Source organism: Furipterus horrens, unplaced genomic scaffold (assembly GCF_987537825.1).
Source record: "Furipterus horrens unplaced genomic scaffold, mFurHor1.1.pri manual_scaffold_8, whole genome shotgun sequence".
Classification (NCBI taxonomy): Eukaryota; Metazoa; Chordata; class Mammalia; order Chiroptera; family Furipteridae; genus Furipterus; species Furipterus horrens.
The window spans coordinates 43,836,365-43,862,329 of record NW_028327178.1 but is presented as its reverse complement, the minus strand read 5'-3'; the positions used below and the strand labels follow the sequence as shown (position 1 = coordinate 43,862,329).

The 25,965-nt window shown below is 37.8% G+C and overlaps 1 protein-coding gene and 1 pseudogene across 1 annotated transcript in view; both read right to left on the bottom strand.

The window, feature by feature from the left end:
• Window positions 1-23,333, bottom strand: part of SMCHD1 (structural maintenance of chromosomes flexible hinge domain containing 1) — a 156,991-nt gene extending 133,658 nt beyond the window's left edge. The window contains exons 1-5 of the mRNA XM_090285762.1: window positions 22,780-23,333; window positions 15,996-16,071; window positions 15,189-15,350; window positions 4,540-4,622; window positions 3,627-3,757 (exon numbers count right to left, since the gene is read on the bottom strand). Of these exons, the coding sequence (XP_090141888.1) occupies window positions 3,627-3,757; window positions 4,540-4,622; window positions 15,189-15,350; window positions 15,996-16,071; window positions 22,780-22,956 (629 nt within the window). The 5' untranslated portion in view covers window positions 22,957-23,333. The remainder of the gene's footprint in view (window positions 1-3,626; window positions 3,758-4,539; window positions 4,623-15,188; window positions 15,351-15,995; window positions 16,072-22,779) is intronic.
• LOC150002824 (ATP synthase F(0) complex subunit g, mitochondrial pseudogene) lies at window positions 1,385-1,710 on the bottom strand (annotated as a pseudogene).
• Window positions 23,334-25,965: the final 2,632 nt, after the last annotated feature.

The window sequence follows — 25,965 nt, the reverse complement described above, 5'->3', positions numbered from 1 at the left end:
CAGAGTGACATGAGAAAGGAAAAAATCTAAATATAAACATTACATTAGATGTTTTAAATCAGTGATAAATTTCTTGGGTGTGATAATGGTATTATGGTTATTTATGAAAACTATGGTTATTTATGGAGGAGATACTTCAACTTACTTTCAAATGATTTAGGAAGAGAAAGTATAAGACAGTGTGAGTGTGTGTTTGTGTATGTGCAGATAAAAAGAAGATAACAAATGTGGCAAAATTTTAACTGCTTGAAGGATATACCTAGTATGTCCTTTCAACTTCTTTGTTGGCTTGAAATTTTTCAAAATAAAGAAGATAGAGGGAAGCGTGTAGTACCAAGGTCAGTGAGAATTATGAAGAATACTATCAAATTAAAAGTCTTACCTCATCTCCCTCTACTTTCCCTTTCATGCACTATGTTCTAACAACACTGGTCTCCTTTCTGCCTTTCAAACAAAACAAACTGATTGCAATTTCAGAGTCTCTGTTTGTTAATATTCCCTCTATTAGGAATACTCTTCCCCCAGGTCATTTGAATATTTTCTTCTCCCTCTTTAGCAAAGATAAGTTCTAAAAATCAGAATACCAGATACATTAATAATAATACATATCAAAATTAGATTAAAATGTAGTCCCAGCTCTCATTCACTGTCTTGGCATTAAAGATGTTACAAAGACACATAAATATTTTCTTTTTAAAATTCTATTTATTATTTATTTTTAGAGAAGAAGAGAGGAAAAAAAGAGGGAGAGAAACATCAATGTGTGAGAGAAATATCAATTGGTTGCCCCTCACACACACCCCAACTAGGGACTAGGCCACAACTCAGGCATGTCACCTGATAGAGAATTAAATCTGCCACCCTCCACTTTGCAAGACAACACCCAACCAACTAAGCCACACCAGTCAGGGCACAAAGATTCAGATTTAGAATACCACCAAGTATCCCAACATTTATAGACGTGTTGTCAAAAAGGTCTTTCTCTGGTTTTAGTAAAGAGAAACGACCCAAATTTTATTCTTTACTGTAGCAAGTTCTAGTTTTCTCAAGGCCTTTCCTCAACTTTTCTAGAAATAAAATATCCTATTTCCAACCTTCAAATTAAAATTCTACACACACACACACACACACGAGGTCAGTATATTCACATATATGCTTTCCATTTTCAGGCAAAGTGAAGACATGCATTTAGAGCTCTATTAATGTTATTAAAGCAAAGACAATCTAACCTAATACCAAGAGAAATTGTGACCTTTCTATGTAGTGTTTGGTGTAAAAAACATTAATTTTTTACATCTTTTTTTAATTCAAATACCATTTCGCTCACTCATGGTCCAACATTCAAATAATAAACCACAAGCAAATAGATGTTAAAGATTGGTCTTCAAAGATTATAGCCAATGATGCCACACTGGCCTATAATCTTGCAAACATAAAACCACATCCACATCTCAGTGGCCACCTAATGATTCAGAGAGCTTCCTTAACTGTGAGCTGTTTGAAGCTACCAGTTTGAGCACTAGTGACTTTTTTTTAAAGCTCTGAACACCTGTACAGATCTCAGCAGAAGTTGGAAGAGCCCACTCAACCTAAGCATAGTACCAAAATGTAGCCAATTAAGGCTCTGAGTAAGTCGCAGCAGTCTTAACTAGCATGGGGCGGGGGTTGGGGAGGAGGCTTCTCCTCAAAGTTACAGACAAACTGGGCCATGGTCCTAGGATGAAATGCCTGCGGCCTTCAAGTATTTTTGTCTTTCAAGCCTCAAGTCAAATATAACCTCAAAGAGAACGATCTTCTCTAATTATCTTACCTAAAGGAGATTGCCATCAGGTTCTAAAATATTATTCAATATTTCTTAACAGCAATAATCAATAACTGAAATGATTATAACTTTTTTGTGTGTTTACTTCTGATTTTCTCTCTACTACAACAGAATCCATGGGTCAAGACAGCTGTTCTGTATTTTTAGGATGTCCTTTCTTTTCTTCCATAGTCTGTATCCTCTGATATCCATCCTTTGTATCCAGTGGAAACTAAATTGGAAGTAGCAGAGCAACCGACAGTCCTTTCCATAGGAGTAGAAGCTAGGGTAGTAAGGGAATACATCTGATACTAACAGAAATTAGGGTGGGTCAAGGGACTGTTACTGGACTCAAGGGCAGTATGAGTACATAATAATTATAACAACTGACACAAAACCTATAAAGTTAGAACAAAACCCAACAACAAATAGATTTCTACCAAAATTAAACAAAATTTCCCCAACATTTGGATTATGTTTAAAAGTTGGTACTGTGCTAAAATCAAGAGAAAAAATCAGTCAATATCCCATTAATCCAGTTAAGATCTAACTTTGATACGCTATAGACTCTACTTCTTTCTCTTCCATTTGATTTAACCAACATTTTTCTGACTTTTTAGTCCAATCTACTATCTGTTCTCTTTTCTCCGTACCTAATACGTCTATCCTTCTCTACAGCTATTTTATAAATCCTTGAAGATGTACTCATGAAAATAGTGAAAAAGAAGGGCTGCAGAAAAGTCTGAGGTCAAGAATAAGAAATAACTAAAATGATAGCTTTTATTAATTGCTTATCATATGCCAGGCACTCACTTGTCCTCCACAAAATCTTATGAGGTATTATCTCCATTTTATAGATAGGTAAACTGAGACAAAGAGAAGTGAAGTACCTTGATCAACATCATACACTAGTAAAGCTAGAATTCAAAATTGGCTAAAGGACCCCTTGTTCTTTACTACATTGCTTTTCACCACAATACTATAAGTCTTTACAAATTTGGTGAAAATTCTAAGGGTACTAAAATTTCAGCAATGAGATGGCAAATGTATTACTGCATTCATTTTTAACACATTTTTTAGATTAATCCTTAATTTGGATGACTTTCTTTGAAAGCAAAGAACAAAACAGGACATGAACAAATATTAACTACTTAAATAAGAATGCCAACAGACTCTTCCCAAGTATGTTTCCTAAAGTACACACCATAGCTTAAAACAGCACAAGATTTATGGATCATTGCTTTCTAGAATTGAGTTAATATTTCAAGGACCTGAATCTTTATATCTCTGACAGTTTCTAATATATTTTGTTTCTTCTATGACATTTTCGTTGAGGATATTTTTTACAAACATATTCTGAAAGAAAACTCCTGAATAGCTTCAATTCCCTAACAGCTGTGAATGTTTTGTAATGCAGAGCCCTAAAAGCAGAGCAATAGAGAGCTCAATAGAACTATATGCATTAGACATTTTTAAAGTGGCATTTGGTGATTTCTAAAGACTACTTTAAAAATCATTTTATTTTCTAGAGACTATGCAGCTTTCATCAAACTTAATAAGAGTGAAAAGCCTCAAATACTCAACATATCAACATAACTTCTGCATACCTCAGAAAATGCAAAAACAACTGTTCAATGGAAGGGCACAACATAATTTATGTACTTTTGACTACTTCTAAACTAAGCATTGATCATAATAATTCTGTAACATAAAAATCTAAATAAATATGTTGATATCAAAACCTCCAATGTATAAATAATGAGTTTTTATCCTTATTAAAATACCCAATTGCCCATAAAAAAAAAAGTGAGTAAGGTTTTCTAACCTTTCAAAGTCACCTTGTCTTGTAAATTTGGACAACCTATACACGGCCCAGTTGTTAAGCTGTTTAGAGGTCATTCCTCTTCCATTATCTATCACTGCAACAGCAGGTTTTCCTTGTGTTTCATCAAAATGCTATAAAATGAAATTAGTTTAAAAAGACAGGAGAAGTCACATGAGTATTAAAAACATGAAAAGTTAAATAGAGAAAAATTGCAGGTTTTCCTTGTGTTTCATCAAAATGCTATAAAATGAAATTAGTTTAAAAAGGCAGGAGAAGTCACACATGAGTATTAAAAACATGAAAAGTTAAATATAGAAAAAGTAATTCAATGGGCTCACTCATACATTTCTGGTGGAAGTATAAATTAATACAACTTTCTAAAAAGCACTTAAACTGTATGAATTAAAAGTCATAGAATTCTTCATGTCCTTTAATCCAGAAATTTCACTTCTCACAGTTTATCTTGAAGAATTAACCAGATATGTGTACAAAAATATAAGGATGCTCATCATGCCAGCATTGCTTACAATGGCTAAAATATAGGGAATAAAACCTAAATGTCCAACAATAGTAGGCAGATTTACATTATATTTTACATTATAATACATTACATTATAGTCAATAAACCAACCTGCGGTAATGTTATATTATATTGCAGAATATGAATGATATGGCAATGTACTTACTGTTAAGAAAAAGATCAGAAAAAAACAAAAGGTACACTACGATCACACATATGTATAAATATATACAAAGAAAAAAGGGCACATGAAAAAATTTTAACAATGGATGAAGAGATAGCAAATAATTACTTCTAGTTTTAATTTACCTTTATTTTCTATTTTTCTCCAATGAACTTGAACTACTTTTATAAAAGAAAAAGTTAAATTGCTTAATAGTATTATTTTCTTACCAATTTGATCTGTATTCTTCTAATCTCAGTGTTACAAGAAGTAGCAGACAATGAATTATCAATTAATTCTGCAAGAGCAAATGCTGGAAAAGAATGAGAAAATATTATTGATTAAATTTTCCCTTCCAAATACTTCATATTAATGTTCAAAGTAGAAAAATTCTTAAGTACCTTAAGCCATCACTTTTATTTTCCAAAGAACTAGAATTAAAGTATTATCCTGATCCTAATGATGCAACACATAATTAAAGGCATCATCACCAATTACCACCAGCATAAAAAAGCAGTCATCAACCAGTACCTCTATAGCATTATATGGCATGAGTCAGCCAGCCATAATTCCTGGCCTCAAGGAGTGTATAATCTAAAGACAGACATACAGACGTAAGAACACAGACAGTAACCATAAAAATCAAGCAGTACTGTGGTATGTAATTACATCATGTGGAAGTCAAAAGTAAGTACATATAGAGATATGGAGGAAAATATGAAACAACTATAAAAGTGTCTATTAAGAGCTAATTTAGAGATAGAAATCATATGACTAACAGTAACTCATCAAATGGCAGGACATGTCTGGTTAACTGACACAGAACTGCTATTGATTTCCTACTACACAACCAACTTGATGTTCGATTTATCACTGGTTCTGCATATAGTCAAGAATAACGAGAAGTAACACCAATGGCAAAGGAAAGAAGCAGGGAAACACCCAGGAATACAACACTTACTAGTACAGTGGCCTTTGGCAAGTTACCTAAAATCTTTTAGCCTCAGTTCTTCTGCAAAATAGGGTTATCACCTAATGATAGCGTCCACACAGAATCAAGGATTAAAAGAGAAAATGTTCATAAAGTACTGCAATGCCTGGCACTGTAGCTGATAGCAGTAATAGTATTAGTAGTACTTAAGATAAGAATATTCACAAAAATTTCGTCACAAGAACATTCAGTCATTTGCAATAATTAGAAAAAACTGAAATAACCTAAATGTCTAAGAACACTGTTCAGTATAGTTATCTAAATACTGTTTAATCATAAAAACAAATATATATTGACATATATTAAAGATGTTCATTTTATTTTAAACAAAAGTTAAAGTAGTAAGCATCATCTAAAACCACTAAAATAGAAAAACACCAAACAATATGAAAGGATTGGAAGTGATGAACACCAAAGCATTAGTGGTGGTTATATATGGGTGGTTGAGATATGGATATTCTTTATGTTAGTTTTGCTTATCTATGTTTTCTAATTTCCTACAAACTGTGATGCACACACAATAAAAAATATTTTAGTAAGAAAGTTAATAACAAATGTCTAAGTTCTCTAAACCAACTGATTTGTAAAGATCATTAGCAAACAATTCAATGGTAGGATAAAAACTAGCAAGTGGTAAAGGAAATAAATAAATGGAGACAACACAAACCACTGACTCATGCAATTCAACTACACAAATTTACCAGGTAATTATTTTCTAATCGGAGGGGTCTACAGGAAGCAAGAAACAAGTAATCAGGAGAGTATACATGAGACAGAAAAATGTGTAGATACGATCTCTCTTGTAAGTTGAAAGGGAATGAGTTCTAATACTTGGTTAATTTTAAAGGAGACATATGTTGCCCTGACTGCTGTGGCTCAGTTGGCTGGGCATCGTCCCACAAACTGAAAGGTTGCCAGTTCGATTCCTGTTCAGGGCACATGCCTGGGTTGTGAGTTGGGTCCCTGGTCAGGCAGTGTATGAGAAACACTGATAGATATTTCATTCTCATGTTGATGTTTTTCTCTCTCTCCCTTCTCTCGTCTCTAAAAAAATCAATAAATATCTTAGGTTCAGAAGACAGCAGAGGAGTGAGGGGAGGCTGTGCTTGCTTGCTCTGGAGACCTATCTGTGGTTTGGGCTAATTGTGGACAGAGCATCTCAAATAACATCTGGATAATGGCAGGACTTGAGGCTTGGCGCTGCTGGATCAGAGAAGGCCGTCAGGGAGCGACCTGTCTGGTGAGGATAGCGGAGGAGAAAGAGATAAGATGGAAATTCTGGCTGGCTTGGCTCCCCTAGTGACCCTAGGTTTCACCAGAGAGGAGTCGGGAAGAGAGCGAGGCTCTGCCCGCTGACAAAGCCAGGACTGGGCCACATGGCATCTGGTTCTGGGAGGCAAGGAACAAGGTATTTTTGTGTGTGTGAATGTGTTTTTCTTTTTTCTTTTTCTCTTTTGATTGTTTTTTACAGGCAAGGGAGGAGAGGCTAAGGGTGGGGCGAGATTCTCAGGAACCCAGATGCAGAAACACACTGGCCCATTCTCCAACCCTCCCATGTCACACGAGCATGCACACGGAAATGCCCCAGGCCGCCCACCCAGGGGCACAACGAACTCGCCTGCCAGAGCGCCCAGGCACCCCTGGCCCGCACCAACAGGCACGCACCAAATCCGCCTGCTCAGCCTGACCAGGCACCCCAGCCTGCCCCAACAAGCGTGCAACAAACCCTCCTGCCGACGTGCCCATGCACACCAAAAGGCGCGCAACCAACCCGCCTGCCAGCGTACAGAGACACCCCCATCTGCCAGAAGTGGTGCGCAGTCTGCCCACTGCCGGGCCTGTGCCTGTGACCCGCCCACCCTGGTGTGCAACCGGTCAACCCGCACCTGGCCTGCGCAAGGGAGTGCACTCACCCCTGACTTAGGCCAAAGGAGGGTGAAGTGAACTAGAGACACTTTGTAAAAAGTTTTGGGTGCTGGCTCTTGAGAAAAGAGCTAGGAGAACAGCGGACTAGATCCCAGTATACAGAATCATCCCCAGTGCTCCAGGAGATATAACTTAAGCAGACTACTCCCCTCCAACTGGTGTCAGCTAGAGGCAGCAGCTCAACGACTGTATATAAGAAGGTCACATCACAAAGGCAGGAAATAAAAACAGGTCAGTCTAAGAACAGAAAAAATCAAGACCAACCACCCAAAATAAGAGAGGTGGAAAAACACCCCACCAAACAGGAACAACACCCCACCAAAAGGAAAGGAGGAATTCCCAGAAGGAGGGGTAGAGGAAATAGAGGCAAGCAACTTAACAGAAATGGAATTGAAAACAATACTAATGAGGAAGCTCAATGAACTCAACAAACTCAAAGAAAATTATAAGGAATTCCAGGAGAACTACAAAGAACTTCAGGGAAACTACAAAGAACTCCAGGGAAGCTACAAGGAACTTACTGAGAACTACAGCAGCATAAAAAGGGACATAAAAACTATCAATAAGAACCAGGAAGAAATGAAGAATATAATTTCTGAACTGAAGAACACAGCAGAAGCAATCAAAAGCAGGCTAAATGAAGCAGAGGATCGGATCTGTGAGTTAGAGGACAACATAGAAAAAAATTCCCAGACAATACAACAAAATGAAAAAAGAATGAAAAAGAATTAAGAGGGTTTACAAGAACAGCGGGACAACATGAAATGAAACAATATCCGTATCATAGGGATACAAGAAGGAGAAGAAAAGGAGCATGGGCTAGAAAACCTGACTGAAAATTTAATGACAGAAAATCTTCCTAACTTTATGAGAGAAAAAGTCATGCAAGTCCAGGAAGCACATAGGGTCCCAATGAAGATGAACCCAAGGCCCACTCCAAAGCACATCATAATTAAAATGGCAACATTCAAAGACAAGGAAAGAATCCTAAGAGCAGCAAGAGAAAAACAGCAAATAACATACAAGGGAGCTCAGATAAGACCATAAACTGATTTCTCAACAGAAACACTAAAAGCCAGAAGGGAACGGCAAAAAGTATTTATAACAATGAAAAACAAAGGCCTACAAACAAGACTACTCTACCCAGCAAGGCTCTCTTTCATAATGGAAGGTGAAATAAGGAGTTTCCCAAAGGGAGATTAAAAGAATACATCTCCACCAAACCAGCATTGCAAGAGATGTTAAAGGGAATGCTTTAAGAAAAGGAAGAAAAAGAGAGAGGGAGAGAAACACAGGAACATAGGGAAATGAATAAATACCTGTCAATAATAACCTTAAATGTAAATGGATTAAATGCTTCAAACAAAAGACATAGGGTAGCAGAATGAATACGAAAAAAACACCCACATACATGCTGTCTACAAGAGACACACCTCAAAACAAAAGATTTACACAGACTAGAAGTGTAGGGATGAAAAGTATTTCAAGTTAATGGACATCAAAAAAAAGCAGGGGTAGCAACACTCAGACAAAACAGATTTCACAGCAAAGGCCATAAAAAGAGACAAAGAAGAAAATTTCATAATACGTAAGAGACCAATTCATCAATAAGATAACACCCTGGTAAACATATATGCACCCAACATAGGAGCACCCAAATCTATAAATAAAATAATTGGAAGACTACAAGTAGGATATCAACAGAAACACACTAATAGTAGGGGACTTTAACATCCCATTGTCAATAATGGACAGAACTCCAAAGCAAAGAAACACCAACCATATTGAGACACTGAACAACACCCTAGATCGAATGGACTTAGTTGATATATATATAGAACTTTTCACCACAAAGAAGCAAAATATACATTCTTTTCAAGTGCACATGGAACATTTTCAAAGACAGACCACATGGTAGGACATAAAAAAAGAATCAACAAATTCAAGAAAATTGGAATTATATCAAGCATCTTCTCAGATCACAATGCCTTGAAACTAGAAATCAACCTCAAGGAAAAAACTCAAAAACATTCAAACTCATGGAGAATAAATAACATGATATTAAATAATAAATGTATTAACAATGACATCAAAGAAGAAATCAAGAGGTTTCTGGAAACAAATGATAATGAACACACAACAGGCCAAAACCTATTGGACAGAGCAAAAGCAGTTCTAAGAAGAAAGTTCATAGCAATACAGACCAACCTAAAAAGGATAGAAGAATCTCTAATAAAAATTCAAACCCTACAGCTACAAGAACTAGGAAAACAACAACAAACAAAGCCCAGAGCGAGTAGAAGGAAGGAAATCATCAAGATCAGAGCAGAATTAAATGACATAGAGACTAAACAAACAATTCAGAAGATCAACAAAAGTAGAAGCTGGTTCTTTGAAAAGATAAACAAAATCGACAAGCCTTTAGCCAGGCTCATCAAGAAAAAAAGAGAGGATCCAAATAAACAAAATCAGAAATGAAAGAGGAGAAATTGTAACAGTTACAGTATTCCCTCACTTATCGCGGGTTTACATTCTAGACCCCCCCGCCCCCGTGAAAGGTGAAAATCCGCGAGTAGGAACCCTACATTTATTTTAGTATTTATATATATTTTAAGGCTTTATAAACCCTTTCCACACACTTATACACTGTTCCCAGTCCCTTATTAACCTTATAGGAATAAATCTGAGATAAATAATTAAATATAATATTTTTAAAAATCCCACAATACAATGAGGCCATGATAAGTGAACTGCGATACAGAGTGGGACTACTGTATCGCAGAAATACAAAGGATTGTAAAAAATAACTACAAACAACTATATGGCAAGAAACTTGACAACCTAGATGAAATAGATAAATTTCTAGAAACATTTAGTCTTCCAAAACTGAATCAAGAAGAAGCAGAAAGCCTGAAAAGACTGATAACAAAGAGTGAAATTGAAGCAGGAATCAAAAAACTCCTGGCACACAAAAGCTCTGGACCAGATGGCTTCACAGGTGAATTTTACAAAACATTTAGGGAAGAACTAACATCTACTCTTCTCAAACTATTCCAAAAAATCCAGAAAGAGGGAAGACTCCCAAACTCTTTCTATAAAGCTGATATTACCCTAAGACACAACAAAGAAAGAAAACTAGAGGCCAATATCGCTGATGAACAGAGATGCTAAAATCCTCAACAAAATATTGGCAAACTGGATTCAGCAACACATTAAAAAAATCATACACAACCATCAAGTGGAATTCATCCCAGTGACACAAGGATGGTTTAATATTTGCAAATCAATAAACGTAATACACCACAGAAACAAAATGAAAGATGAAAATCACATGATCATATCAACAGATGCTGAAAAAGCATTCGATAAAGTACAACACCCATTTATGATGAAAATATTCAGCAAACTGGGAATAGAGGGAGAATAGCTCAACATAATAAAGCCATACACGAGAAACCAGAGGCCAACAACAAACTCAATGGACAAAAACTGAAAACATTACCCTGAGATCAAAAACAAGACAAGGATATCCACTATCTCCACTCGTATTCAACACAGTCTTATAAGTTCTAGCCACAGCAATCAGACAAGGAAAAAAAAAGCATCCAAATTGGAAAAAAGAAAGTAAAACTGTCATCATTTGCAGATGACATGATAGTGTACACAGAAAACCCTACATATTCCATGAAAAAACTACTTGACCTAATAAGTGAACTTGGCAAAATAGTAGGGTACAAAGTTAATAATCAGAAATTGAAAGCATTTTTGTACAATAACAATAAAAACTCAGAGAGAAACTAGAAAAAAAATCCCATTTACTATAGCAACAAGAAAAATAAAAGTACCTAGGAATAAACTTAAACAAAGAGATAAAAGACCTGTACTCAGAAAACTACATAACACTGAAGAAAGAAATTAAGGAAGATAAAAATAAATGGAAAGATATACCATGCTCATGGATGGGAAGAATCAACATCATCAAAATGTCCGTACTACCCAAAGCAATTTACAGATTCAACGTAATCCCTATTAAAATACCAGTGACATATTTCACAGACCTAGAACAAATACTTCAAAACTTTATATGGAACCAAAAAAGACCCCAAAGACCCACAGCAATCGAGACAGAAGAACACATTAGGAGGAATGACAATACCTGACATCAAACCATACTACAAAGTCATTATAATCAAAACAGCCTGGTATTGGCATAAGAACAGACATATCAATCAATGGGACAGAATAGAGCGCCCAGAAATAAAACCAGGTCTATATGGTCAACTAATATTTGACAAAGGAGGAAGGAACATAAAATGGAGTGAGAAGAGCCTCTTTAACAAATGGTTATGGGAAAACTGGACAGGGATATGCAAAAAAAAATGAAACTAGTTGTTGAAGGGACTTCCAGCCAAGATGGAGGCATAGACTGACACGTTCTGTCTCCCTCCACAACTAAGAAGGACTACAACTACCACAAAACCAAAAATAATAAGTTCCAGAAAATAAAGTTACATGGAAGTCCAATGTATGAAATCATAAACAAGTGGTGCTCGTCCTGAGGGGTAGGAAGGGCAAAATCGCAGCTGAGAAAGATCGAACTGTGCTGGAGGCAGCAGCTGCAGCAGCAAACAGCGGGACCCGGTAAGCAGACACCATATTTGGGGGGAGGAGAGAAGTGCCTGGAAGCCGGCCCTGGCTAAGACCAGACCCGTTGGCTTGCGATTCCAACGCTGGGAAGGCAGACCTCATTGTCTCGGACTGTGAGGACAGAGGAGGCTCCCGGTTCCTCAACGGAGAGTAACAGCAGGAATCCATCTTGGACCCCCACCCTCATGCAAAACGCCACATTGTGGTGAGAAAGGTTGCCAGGTTGTGACAAGCACACGGGGCTCCGCACAATATAGCGTAGGAGGTGTGACAGCGCCCCGCTAAAGAAGGAAACATAAACAAAATGGTCAGAATGGCAGAATCAATGATTGAAATAACAATAACACAGCTAATGAAAAAACAAATAAAGGCCTTGACTAATGAACAAATAAAGAATCTTTCCAAGGCTCAGTTCAGAGCTATAGTTATAAAACAGCTTACAGACCTAACAGTGGGGATGAATCAAGACAGAGAAGGAATGAAAGCTAGTCCTGCTGAAATGAACAAAAATACATACAAGACAAGGGGTGAGGAAGGGAAAGCCATGGATCAAATCAACAAATCGAAACATAGGGAGGGAACAGTCAAGCAGTGCAGAAAGAGGAAACAAGAAGTGAGAAATATGAAGAGAGGCTCAGAAACCTCTGGGACAGCTATAAGCAATTGAACATTCGAATTATCAGATTGCCAGAAGGTGAAGAAGAACTAGAAACTGAAAAATTATGTGAAAAAATAATGAAGCAGAACTTCCCTAACTTGGAGAAGGAAATGAATTTACAGGTCCAGGAAGTACAGAGTGTTCTGGATAGGCTGGACCCAGGGAGGACCACACCAAGACACATTATCATCAAAATGTCAAAAATTAAAGATAGAGAATCTTAAAAGCAGCAAGAGAGAAGAAGAGAATTATGTACAAAGGGGTCCCAATTAGACTATCAGCGGATTTCTCAAAGGAAACTTTACAGGCAAGAAGGGACTGGCAAGAAATATTCAAAGTAATGAAAATCGAAAACCTACAACCACGATTACTGTATCCAGCGAAGCTTTCATTCAGGAGAGAAGGGCAGAGAAAGTGTTTCCAGGACAAAGTAAAACTGAATGAGTTCATTAGATCCAAACCACTGTTATATGAGATGTTAAAGGGACTTGTTTACAAGAAGGAGGATCAAAACTATTAAGATTAATATGAAAACTGTATCACAACAACCAACAGCATAAGCTAGGGAATCGAAACAAAGGCAAACTAAGTAGGCAACAAGAAGGGGAAAAGAATTATAGGTACGGGGAACATACAGGGGGGAGGCCAGCAAAGAGGGGGAAGGGGGAAAAGGGAGGAAGATGATGCAGGAATTAAGAAGCATAGTAGGAGGGAGTGGAGTAGACAGGAAGATGTTGAGAAGAACTATATGCACAACCAATGGGCATGGACTAAAGGGGGGGATAACTGGACGGAGGGGGAGAGCAGGGGGAAAAGAAATTGGAACAACTATAACAGCATAATCAATAAAAGAAAAAGAAAAAAATGAAACTAGACCACCGACTTACACCATACACCAGAATAATCTCAAGATGGATTAAAGACTTAAATGTAAGCCATGGCACCTAAAAGTCCTAGAGGAAAACATAGGCAGGAAAATTTCAGATATCCCATGTAGCAATATTTTCACCAATACATCTCCTAAGGCAAGGGAAATAAAGGAAAGAATAAACAAATGGGACTATATCAAACTAGAGTTTCTGCTCAGCAAAAGAAAACATCAGCAACATGAAAAGGCAACCAACCATATGGGAAAACATATTTGCCAATGATACCTCAGACAAGGGATTGATCTCCAAAGTATATGAAGAACTTACACGTTTCAACACCAAGAAGACAGACAGCCCAATTAAAAAATGGGCAAAGGACCTGAACAAACACTTCTCCAAGGAGGATACACAGAGGGTCCATAGACACATGAAAGATTGCTCAACATCACCAGCCATCGGAGAGATGCAAATAAAAACCACAATGAGATACCACCTCACACCAGTCAGAATGGCCATCATCAACATTCAACAAACAACAAGTGCTGGTGAGGATGTGGAGAAACGGGAACCCTACTGCAGTGTTGGTGGGAATGCAGACTGGTGCAGCCACTATGGAAAACGGTATGGAATTTTTCAAAAATTTTTCAGCAATTCCACTGCTAGGATTATACCTGAAAAATCCTGAAACCCCAATTCAAAAGAACCTATGCACCTCTCTGTTCAAAGCAGCACTATTTACAATAGCCAAGTACTGGAAGCAGCCTAAGTGCCCATCTGTAGATGAGAGGATTAAAAAACTGTGGTACATTTACACAATGGAATACTAGGCAGCAGAAAGAAAGAAAAGGAAGTCCTGCCATTTGCGATAACATGGATGGAACTAGAGAATTATGATTAGCAAAATAAGCCAGGCAACAAAAGAAAAATACCATGTGGTATCACCTAATACAGGAGACTAATAAACAACACAAACAAATGAACGAAACTGAACCAGCGACATGTAAACAAGGAACAGAGTAACAGTTATCAGGGGGGAGGGGAGGGAGAGGAGGAGGTAAGTAGGGGAAGGTAGTAAAGGAACTAGTATAAATAACCCATGGACATGGACAATGGGGTGGGGATTGACTGTGGGAGAAGGGGTGGGCTGGGTTGGGGGGAGCAACGGGGTAAAAGGTAGGACTACTGTAATAGAAAAAAAATAAAAATAAATTTTAAAAAATAAATAAAAATCAATAAATAAAATCCTTAAAAAGTATTTTTGAAAATGAAGGAGCGGCATCTTTACTTTGAAGTAAAATGACTTAGGTAGAAAAAGAATTACGTTGTGACAAATAGACCAAAGTAAGAAAGCTCAAAATGACTTGGCACAGTCTTCAAAAAAAGCAGAATTATTTATCGATTGATTTTTAATCCTCACCCAAGGATATGTTTTTATTGATTTGAGAGAGGGGGAGGGGATGGGGGGGGAGGGGGAGAGAGAGAGAGAGAGAGAGAGAGAGAGAGAGAGAGAGAGAGAGAGAGAGAGAGAGAGAGAGAGAGAGAGAAACATCAATGTGACAGAGAAACATCAATTGGTTGCCTTCCGTACACACTGCAACCTGCAACCTAGGTTATGTAACCTGACCAGGACTCAAACCTACAACCTTTTGGTATACAGAATGATGTTCCAACCAACTGAGCCACCAGGCCTAGGCAAATGAGAAAATTTTTTAGAGTAAAGGAATGGGACAGGTGATCAGAGGATAAGAGAGTAATAGTTTGATAAAATTAGTATAAATGGATACTTACGCAAAGGATTTTGTCCTTCACTTGCATAATATTCATACATGCCACTTTTAACCAGTGTGTCATAGTGAGGCAGGAATTCAATTCGTTCTTTTGTAGCTGTTAGTAGTAATTGATTGACGGACTGTAGAAGGTATAGAGTAACTCCATCTTTAACAGTTTCATCTGTAATCAAAAGGTAATATCTTAAATACAAAGCTAAAATCAGAAACACATGAATTTATAATTTTAAATACACAATTGTATCTATGAAATAGCTTTAGAGATGGTACAAGCAAACCCCCAAATAATGACTCGATCTATAAATTCAAATATGTTAAGAATATCAGATGAATAGATTCAAATACTTCCAGGCATCTGAAACCTTCAATTCTTAGTAAGTTACATTATCACAGGAAATGAGATGAGGAACTACATTAGAGTGGTATCAACAATGCTTAAGTTCAAAAGGAAATCAGGCATGAAAAACTGGCAGGTCTTAAAATCCAGCTGGGTAAAAAAAAGATAATGGAAGAATCCAAGTTTGTTAGGAGAATTAGCTTCTTGAGGGCCCACATGGAAGGCCTGTGGCTAAGTGTTGAACAGGTCTCTTCTGTAGCTATAATGATGTCAACTATTTTTCTATGATCTTGCTTGAAAAACAGAACCTCTGCACAAACTGTGAACTTATAGACAGTTTCCTCCCCCATCCCAACAAAGTAACCAAAATTATCAATAGTTTTTAATGTTTATCTATATAATAAAATAGTTATTGCTTTACAATGTATTAGAACATACTAAATGTAAAAGATTCAACTTAACATTGCTTACCAAAATTATCACAGGTAATTTCTTTCCGACTTGTTGTTGTAATAACAAATTTTTCCTCAGGTGAAATGCCAAGTGTCTATCCAAAATAATAGAAATAAAATAAATTATTAAACAAAGGAAATAAATGCACGAATCAAGCTTACAAAATATGAAAATACTGATAGTATATTATAATCTTGTAACAATTACCACATTTGTCTGTCTTAATATTTTTAAATTTGCCTTTTCATAATTAAGCATAAATCTATCTAGAAATTATTTGCTTAACAAGACTTTTTTTTTTTTTCTGCTATTATGCCACCTAGAACCACAAGTGAATAGGCAGGACATTCTGAAGAGGTTTTAACATCAGCAGGCTCCTCCCAGACAAAAGACACCATTTCAAGACAATATATAGATAAATTTATTAACGTTACACATGCTCACATACATTAAATATTGAAGTATGTAAAAGCAAAAGTACTAAAATAAAATGGATTTTAATACTTTATAAGACTGAGGTAAAAATAGCCATGCTATGCAGTTAGTAAAGACTCTTTATATTATAACCCTTTTCAAACGAGTAAGTTTAAAAACTTAAGGCAAATTAGAAGAGGAAACAGAGTTAGCATCCTTGGGAGAAAAAAAGTTTTCATAAATCAAGATGAAAATCATCAAAGAACAAAAAACATAAACAATCAAAAACAGAAAAATACAAATAAATGACCAAGGAACACATTAAAAACTAACATTTCACAACCAAAAAAAAAAAGAATTAAAAAATGAGTTAATGTTTGTATTAAAATTTTACGTTATCTTTAAAATGTGTTGTCTATAAAATTAGACAACACAACAATGTACAGAGGAAAGGCTGACTTCTGCTTCAGGTTATAATGAAGTAGTCAATCTAGATCAACCTTACCACAGAAAACTACTAAAAATATATAGACTAATGATACTGATGTCTTCAAAAACCCTTAGTCACTACTGAAACTAGGGCACCAATCTCCTTGTTCTGAATACTGACATATTAAAGGTAAAGAATAAAGCATTTATCCTGCTTTCTTATACCAATTGTAGTTCAGGTTAACCAAAGAGCTCTAGTTGATGAGGCAAAGTCATTTAGAGAATGCCAGCTAATACAGGAGGAGTGGCCATCATAACATCACCATCAATAGATGAACCATCAGATCAAAACTTTATTATGGAGGGACTCAGCTAAAACCACCTGATTCCCACTAATTCAATTTGTTTTTCAGTTAGTGAAATATCCATATATTACATGCCTCCTGATGTGATATAATACGAAGTACCAGAACTACCTATGAAGAATTCTTTGCTTCCCCACCCCAAAGAAGTTGAACCTAAATCTTGATTACAGCCTTAAAAAATAACGTCTAATTTATAGGTATATGAAGATAGAACAAGCTAAATTACACCATAAAAGGACACAGACAAACCCAGAACGAGAAATATTAAAGAAAAACCTACTTGACTGCTTCAACAGATCTCAGGGAAAACTAAAAAGAGACTGGGGGAAGAGAGTTTTGCTCAAATGTTCTAAATTTTAGAAGATTAAGAAACATAAAAAAAAAAAAAAAACAAGTTCAATGTGAGAACCTTGTTGGGATCTCAAATTAAACAAACCAACTATAGAGACATTTTTGAGACACCGAGAGAAACTGAAATATGAACTTAGCTGTTAGATTGTATTTAAAATGTTAATTTTGATGGTATGATAACAGATATGATGCTTAAATATATAGAAATGAAATTAACACCTGGAATGCGACACAAAAGACAAAAATTATGCTAGTATGGTAACTACTTGGTAACTACTGAATCTAAGTGATGAGTATATCTGGGTTAATTATACTATTATTTCTATATATGTTTAAAGCTTCTACCTAAAATATACTATGATAGAACAGTGGAAGAGAATAGAGGACTCTGAAACAGACCCACACATATACGCATGGGAAGCCTGGCAAATAGGAAAGGTGACATTAGAAATTGGTGGGGAAAGAATAAACTATTCCATAAATAATAAAGACTAGTTAATTTCATAGAAATAGGTAAAATAAACCTCCCATCTCAACATACACAAAAATAAATTCCAAGAGAATTAAGTAGTTGCATATTATAATCCAAAATTGTTGAGGGAAATAATGTTTAGAAGACAAAGAAAAAGATTTCTGAAAACATACAAAAAGTTCAAGCCATAAAGGAAAAAACTAGAAAACATGAAAATATGCTCATTCTCAGCAGTTAACAGAGAAATTAAAACAACTCAATCACCGTTCCCATGAAGCTGTCAAAATTTTAAGTCCTGATAATAAAAGTATAGGCCTCCAGAAAGGAAAATTGGACCATACATACATATTGCTGAAAGGACTGAAAATTAGCACAACCATATTAAGAGCAATTGGCATAATTTAATAAAATTAAAGATACTCATATCCTATGCAATTCCACCATAGAGAAATGAAGCTATGGACATAAACTGATGGGGTCAAGATTCTATTTAACAGAAATAAAAATTGTCTTTACAGATCTTTATTAGGTTTTTGTGTAATCTCTGTATTTTACTATATTAGGACTTACATTAGGACTTTATTTCTACAATGTCCCAACTGTCAAACTATGTTCTTATGTATCCTGTAGAACAAAATGTTTTTATAGTTACTGAAAAACTATGTGCCAAAATGCATTTTTAAGATCTACACTGTACATCTGCAAAGTGTTTCTATCTAATTATTCCATACAATCTTTCCATAATTCCATTATTCAATTAAGACACATAAGCTATCTTTTTGTATATATTGTCTATAATTCTGTATAAAAATTTCTTAAATTTATCATTGTTCTTAATATTTTATAGCTGATATCTGACAAACATAAATTAAATATTTTTACATTATGCTTTTATTCAAGATATCATACCCTTCCAATGACTGTCCCTGAGTCACCCACAGACCAGGAACACTCATAGAAATTTCTACAAAAATTTGGGTGGTAACTGGTTAAAGCAGCTTGCACTACCCTAAATAACATACACCTTATCTTGCATTAAAAGACAAGATAAGAAGCAGCCTTGCCTATCTGTAAGGATATTGTCCATTTTATCGTGCAGAATTTGTGAGGAATGTAGGGATAAATTTGCTTAAATCAAAGCTTTGCTACCCTAGTAGTGGGAATTTTTTTTTATTTTTATGGATATTGTGAATTTTCTATCATTTATCTTTCCTTCTTTGTTTTGACCTCTAAGAAACTCAAAGCTGATTTTATGGTTCAGCACTGATGTAAGATATTATCAAATGAACACCCACTTATTAACTCTCCTCAGGTTACTATTCTATTCTTTCCTACATCTATTGTCTTTTACTATTATTCTTTTTATCTGTGGAATTTTTAACATAATTTACCTTATGTACAAATTTTTTGGAAGAGATTGAGTCATTAATTAAACAGCTATACGCAGTTACATAAGACTCCTGCCCTCAAAGAGCATACAAGTTAAAAAAAAAAAAAGTATGATGGTATAAGTGCCATAGTAGGGTAACAAGATACAGTGGAACCATACAAAGGGAAAAGTAGGCATTTCCTCAAAACTGGTGTTGGAGAGGAGGGTCTGCATAAATAGGATTTAATGTCTGAACACTTAAGAACTAGCCAAATGCGTCACTTTTTAATCTTTGATTCTGCAAGGTCACAAGGTCTCAGGTGAGTCAATAGCTTAGCTGCTTACTACAGGTCTAAGGGCTTCTTCCAGATCTACCCTTTCCTCTTCCTTCCTCTTGATTGCTCCCTTTTTCTACAAAGTGAGTTTTCCCCAAATAACAGTTTAGGATCCACAATAATTTCTAGCACTACAGTTACTGGTTTAAGTTTTAAATAAAAACTTTAATTTAGTATACTATTTTGCCTCCTCCCCTCACATGGAAAATGAAGGCTTCAGTAGATAGTGTGGGCATTGTGGAGGTTAAAAAAAAACAAAACACACACACACAAGCTTTAGAATCAAACACATCTAGATTCCAATCCCAGTTGCACTGTTTATTAACTGTACAACAACCTTGGGCTTTAATGCAGTAATTTAATTCAGTTTTTTTGTAATGTAATGGAGACAATGTTATGAGATTAGTTAGCATAATCCAGTCATATTTTAAAAAGTGAATTCTCAAAAATAAAAGATAGGCTTTTTTTTTTTCTTACTAGCTTTCCCCTCTCACTGCTAATCAAATTTAACCTTCTTCTGTTGTAATAGGAAAAAGCAGGAAAAAAAGAGGTAAAGAGTCAAAAGAGTAAAACTTTTCCTTGATTTTCAAGTTAAAATATTGAAGGAATGAAATAAATATATCTGTTCTCTAAAACAAAGGACTTTACTTGCAGCAGAGTGATACAACAGAAAGAATATGAATTCTAGGTTTGAAACCTAATTTTATTGTCCTGTCTGTTTGACTTAAGTGTGTCACCATCTCCAAAAGTGAGTTTTCATTTCTGTAATAAGAGTTTAATATTATTTCTCCTATCCAACAGTTACTGAGACTTCTCACAGGGGGGAATTTATTTCTAGAGAAAAGGTAAATTTGTAAAACCTATGTGAAAAGCAATTTAAAAATAAAAATCAAGAACCTTGGCGGGGTAGTTCGGTTGGTTAGAGATCAAACCCATACACCACGATCGTGGTTCGATGCAGTTCGATGCCCTGGTCAGGGCACAAACAATAATCAACCAATGAATGCATAAATAAGTGAAACAACAAATCGATATTTCTTCCCCTCTCCACCTTCCTCTTTCTAAAATCAATAAATTAAATACATATATATAAATCATGAACTTTAAAAATATTGTTGACTGTTAATCCAGGAATTTCACTTATAGGATTCTAAACCAGCAATTTTCAACTGGCGTGCCACAAGAATTTTTAAAATATGCAGTATGTGACTATTTAGCCAGAGGCGCTGACTTCTTTTCCCTTAGATTGTCAAATTAAAAAATGATAACAGCCAACACAACAATAGCTGTCCAGTGAAAGTGAATCAAAATTATACCTATTTTTTTGTCAGATAGGCAAAATATATATATTTTTTGGTATCCTGCAGAATTTTAGTAATGAGTTTATTTGTGCCATGACTATGAAAATGGATGAACATCACTGTTCTAAATAAAAAAATAAATAAAGACATGAAAGATTATGCATTCAAAGATATTTATCTTGGCATTACTTAAAACTGAAAGTCATGTAAATGTCGACAAAAAGGAGATTTGGTTACGTAAACAGTAGCACTAAACAGACCATTTCAAACTTTGATTATGAAGACTTGCATTAAAATAGAAAAATACTGACAATATTAAGTGAAAAATAAACATGCATTAGTTATTTTTAAAATGAGGGTCTAGTCTTTGAATGGTGAGCACACAATGAAATATACAGATGACGTATTATAGAATTGCACACTTGAAACTTATATAATGTTATTCAATGTCACCCCAATACATTTAATACTTTTTTTTAAATGGGAGGTAAGGATACAAAGAAATAACCCCGTGCTAACAGTGGTTATAAAATTTTACAGTGAGTACTGACTTACTTTTCCTCCCTGAATCCATATTTTCTTTATTGTGCTGATACTTTTACAATAAAAATAATAAAATTATTCCTTTTTGTGGGATGGTTTTAAATACAAGACACTCATCAGACAAGCATTCTTTCATTCACTCTTCAAACACACGGGAATCTGCTATATCAAGGCACAGAATGAACTTCCAAGTTCATACATTTGTCGTCAAATATTTGTTCTAATTTGGTCATTTACTATGAACCAGGCACAGTTCTAGACACTGGGAATACAGCTGGGAAGAAATCAAAGTCCTTGCTCTCACGTCGTTTGTATGGTTCTTGACTTCGATTATTTCAGCACTACACAGAGTTATGTCTCTGAAACAGTCCTAAATTATCAGCCCACTCAAGTTAAAAACACTTTCACAGAAACTTCGTTTTCCTCGGTAGCTAAGAGTTGTTTATAGCATTACAAGAACCTCATTTGGTTAATGCAGGGCATGTCAATATCAGACAACACCAACACCTCATATCTACAAAACGCTTCACAGATCAAAGCTGGTTTCCTCACACGGTCATTAATTTTCAAAACCAGCTAATATACAGCCTTCTCTGATGTTCTACAGCTATCCACGGACATCCTCCGAGTTAGTTCAGCAACTCCCAAGGACTAGGATTCAGAAAACCATAAATCTCGCTCCACCTGCGAGACCAACTTGGACAAGTGTTCCCACTACGGAAGGATCCTGCCAGCGTGGGCCTGCAAACGTTCTTGACAGGGTGACCCGGGAAATTACAGCATCATTTAATGAACCTGAAGTAAATCGACTCCAGGAATTTCACAGCTTTTAAGCATCGCAACACTCCTAACAGAGCCATCAGGTATCACTAATTCTCTCTTCTTTAAAAAATAAAAGTTCCACATTAAAGAGACACAAGTGGAGTACTAAGGTCGCCATAGGCCAATTAAACCCGAGGTCTCAAACACTGGGCAGCGAGATCCCCCGTAAAATGCCGGGACAGAGAGAGAGCCACGGAGGGGCCGGCTCTTCACCGAGAGCAGGGTCGGTCCTAGGCTTCCTGCCGCCCGGACACGCAGATGGCGGGCACCCGGGAGAGCTAAGCCAGAGCCGCAGGACCTGGGCTGGGTGACAGCTTTATTGCTCGTAGTGAAAACGGGTTTCTCGTCACTCTCCCAACCCAAACTCTTCCTGCGCATCCCTCCTTCGCCCCTTCGCGTACCTGACACACGGAGGCACGGAACCCCGCGTAGTCCGAGCGCTCCGCGACCTGCACCATCCGGTCGCCGAGCTCCGACTCCTTCTCGCGCCGGTCAAACAAGTACACCTTCTTGCCGCCGTCGCCTCCGCCGCCCTCTACAGTCCCCACAGAGGGCCCGCCGCTGCCTGCCGCTGCCATATTGGGGGAGAGGGGGAAAAAACAGCCGCGCCGGAGCCTACGGCCGCCGCGCTCAGAGGGCCCAAATACAGGCTCCCGGCGGCGCCTACAGCTCCAGTACCCCCGGCGGCGCGAGGCCTCGATCCGGGCGCGCTACAGCCCCACCCTCCGCGGCAGCGGCCGAACAGCGGCGCAAACGTGAGGATCACCCGGGAACCGATTCAAACAAGCTCCTGCCCGTACACACGTCACTTCCGCGGCCCCCGCTCGCGGGGCGCTGGGGGCGTACGGCGCACTCTTCGTAGGGCCAGGACACGCGCCCCCTGCCACCCACGCAAGCGTCGCAGCGCGACCTGAAACCAGGGCCTTCCCCAAAGCCTGCAGCGCAGAAGGAAGAAGGGCCGCCAGAGTCCAAGAGGAGGCGGGACGAATCCGGCTGGTTTTGCGGGCAGGGGCGGGGCTTGGCGCCTACGCCCGCCCCTTTCGCCCCAGAGAAGTTGGAGGGAAGCGCCGGCCGTTCTTGGGCTCCTCAGCTGTTGAGAGCGACCTGTTAGCTGAGACTGGAGAGCCTGACCCGGGACAGGACTGGGGGAGGCTTCCGAGTGACTATTTTCTCACTGTGGAGGGGATCCTGGTATCTTCCCGCCTCGCTGTGAACCGGACCGAGCCTGCCGCGCCTCGAGCTTCCCGAAGCTGTGCCCTACGCTGCCGGGTCGCGTTAACGCAGCGGCGGGAAGCATCGGGCCCGCAGGCCTCACTGGGTGGAACTTCCGCAGCAGCCAGCACGTGGATCCCCATGGAGGGAAAACGGTGTCAAGAGATGCTGCGCCTCCTTGTCCATCTCATTTCGTAATGGTTTTATGTGGGCTCCAGTGTGGGCCACCCGGACAAAGGTGGTGGTTCCTGAGAATGTCTGAACCAAGGTTCTGACTAGCGCAAGCCTTCTTCAGGTGTCCTCGGAGGGTTCTGGAATATGGACAGCGTTCAGGTCGCCGAAGTAGCTCCGCATCCGAATCTTTCTCCTACATGCTTCACCTCCACCGCAGCTGTCGTGTTGCTGAAAATTATGAATGGGAACACCTCTGCCCAAGAGTTATTAGGATTAAATTAGACAACATTAACAAAATATTTAACATATAGTACGTTTTCAGGAAAAGCCTTTGTGTTTCATTAAATATCCGTGTTGTGGGCGTGTAGTGCTCTAACTCAAAAACAAAGAATACTGTCATTGTTGAAGTTGTAGGCTTCTTTGCAATGCAATTCTTAAAAATATTTAATGAATATTTCGTACTTGAGAGGAACATGTATATTCACTAAGCCCAAGAAATAGGATGGGGGATTTTTCAATTCTCCAAACCAAACTTTTGGGTAATAACTAGTATATTTTCTGTTTTACTAGGTTTGCCAAAATCTTCATGGTTAATTATATGGGTAGAGTCATATCGCTAGAGTATGTTAGACGCCTAGGTTTGCTTGTCCATATTGAGATATTCCAGAATCATAGGTGTGTGTGTGTGTGTGTGTGTGTGTGTGTGTGGCTAGACAAAAGATTACAGGTGGAACACACAGATGGAACAAAAGTGTGAAGAGATGTGTTTGGGGGAACATAAATGCCCATGCCCGTCCGTCTCGAGAGACGATGGTGTAGCTTCTTAAGAGTCTATCTGCACCGCCAAGAATGGCTGTGCAGTCCGACTCGGGAGTGACACGGTATCTGTCTCCTCCCGTGTTAAATCGACATCTTGCGATGTCGCTGGAGTGTCCTCTCCAGTGAAGCTGAAGCTACAGAGCCTGGGCAGGGTGATATGGAGGGTCTGCTGTTGCCCATGCAGCAGACCCCCCCTCTCTTCGCAGCTGAAGGGTCCAAGGGAAAGACGAGTCAATACAGCTTGGCTTCAGGTGCGCCGCAGGAGTTGCCGGTGTTGACTACAACGTCGAACCGCCTTAGGGACTCCGGCTCCGGATTTTCTGTCGGGGTTTACTCCCTTAGCCTTTCCCCTGAAGAGGTATGCTGCAAGGCAGCGGAGGTTTTTTGGAGTCAGAGTTTTCCTTCTCTGATGTGCCCTGACTGGAAGATCGAACCAGCGACACTTAGCTCGCAGGCCGACGCTCAATCCACTGAGCCAAACCAGCCAGGTTGGGGAACATAAATAATAGAGCTGGAAGTGGGAAAGAATGGAGCTGCAGTTGGTGGAAGATAAAATTGGGAGAGTGAAGTTGTGATCAAATGCCATTCGTGTTCCTGAAGGGAGACGTTGGGAGAGGCAGAGATAAAAATAACCCTATACTTCCATGGGATTTCCTTGACATCTCATGTTTTACCTTTAAAAGTCATGGGAACTTTTCTTTCTGTTCCATTATGTAGTGGTGTTTGATTTAAATGACCCAAGAAAAATAAAAATTGTTTTTCTAAATCTTACTTAATGGGTAAAGTGAACTACCTTTCTATTTCATCAAATTGGGACTAGGGCTGGAATTTCACCCTCAAGGCAAAGTCTCATATCTCTGTAATACCAAATTATACAAATACTTGAATACAAACAAATTCTTTTAACTATAATGTTAGGAGATGAGAGATTAAAAAATGCTACTAGGGAAGTGTAGTTCAATGATTGGGCAACTGTTGATGGAAACATTGACATCTACTTGTTGAGAGGTTAAGTCTGAATCAGTATCTTATATGGCAGTATGGCAGTCCGAAACAGGTTCGAAATCATTTGTCATTTTTGTTGCCAGAAAGAAATCCCTCAAATAGATTTGTCAGCAAAGAAAGATGAGTTCTTTAATTTTCATCACAAAGAGTTTGAAATGACTCAGTCCCACAATTAGTTCTCAACGGACTTAACTTTTTAAATTCTCATCTGAGGATATGTTTTTGTTTTGTTTTGTTTTGTTTTGTTTTGTTTTTTTTCAGAGAGGAAAGGGTGGGAAAGAGAGAGAGGAGGAGAAACATCGATCAGTTGCCTCCTGTATGCACCTGACTAGGGATTGTACCCACAACCTAGGTATGTGCCCTGGCCAGGGTTCGAA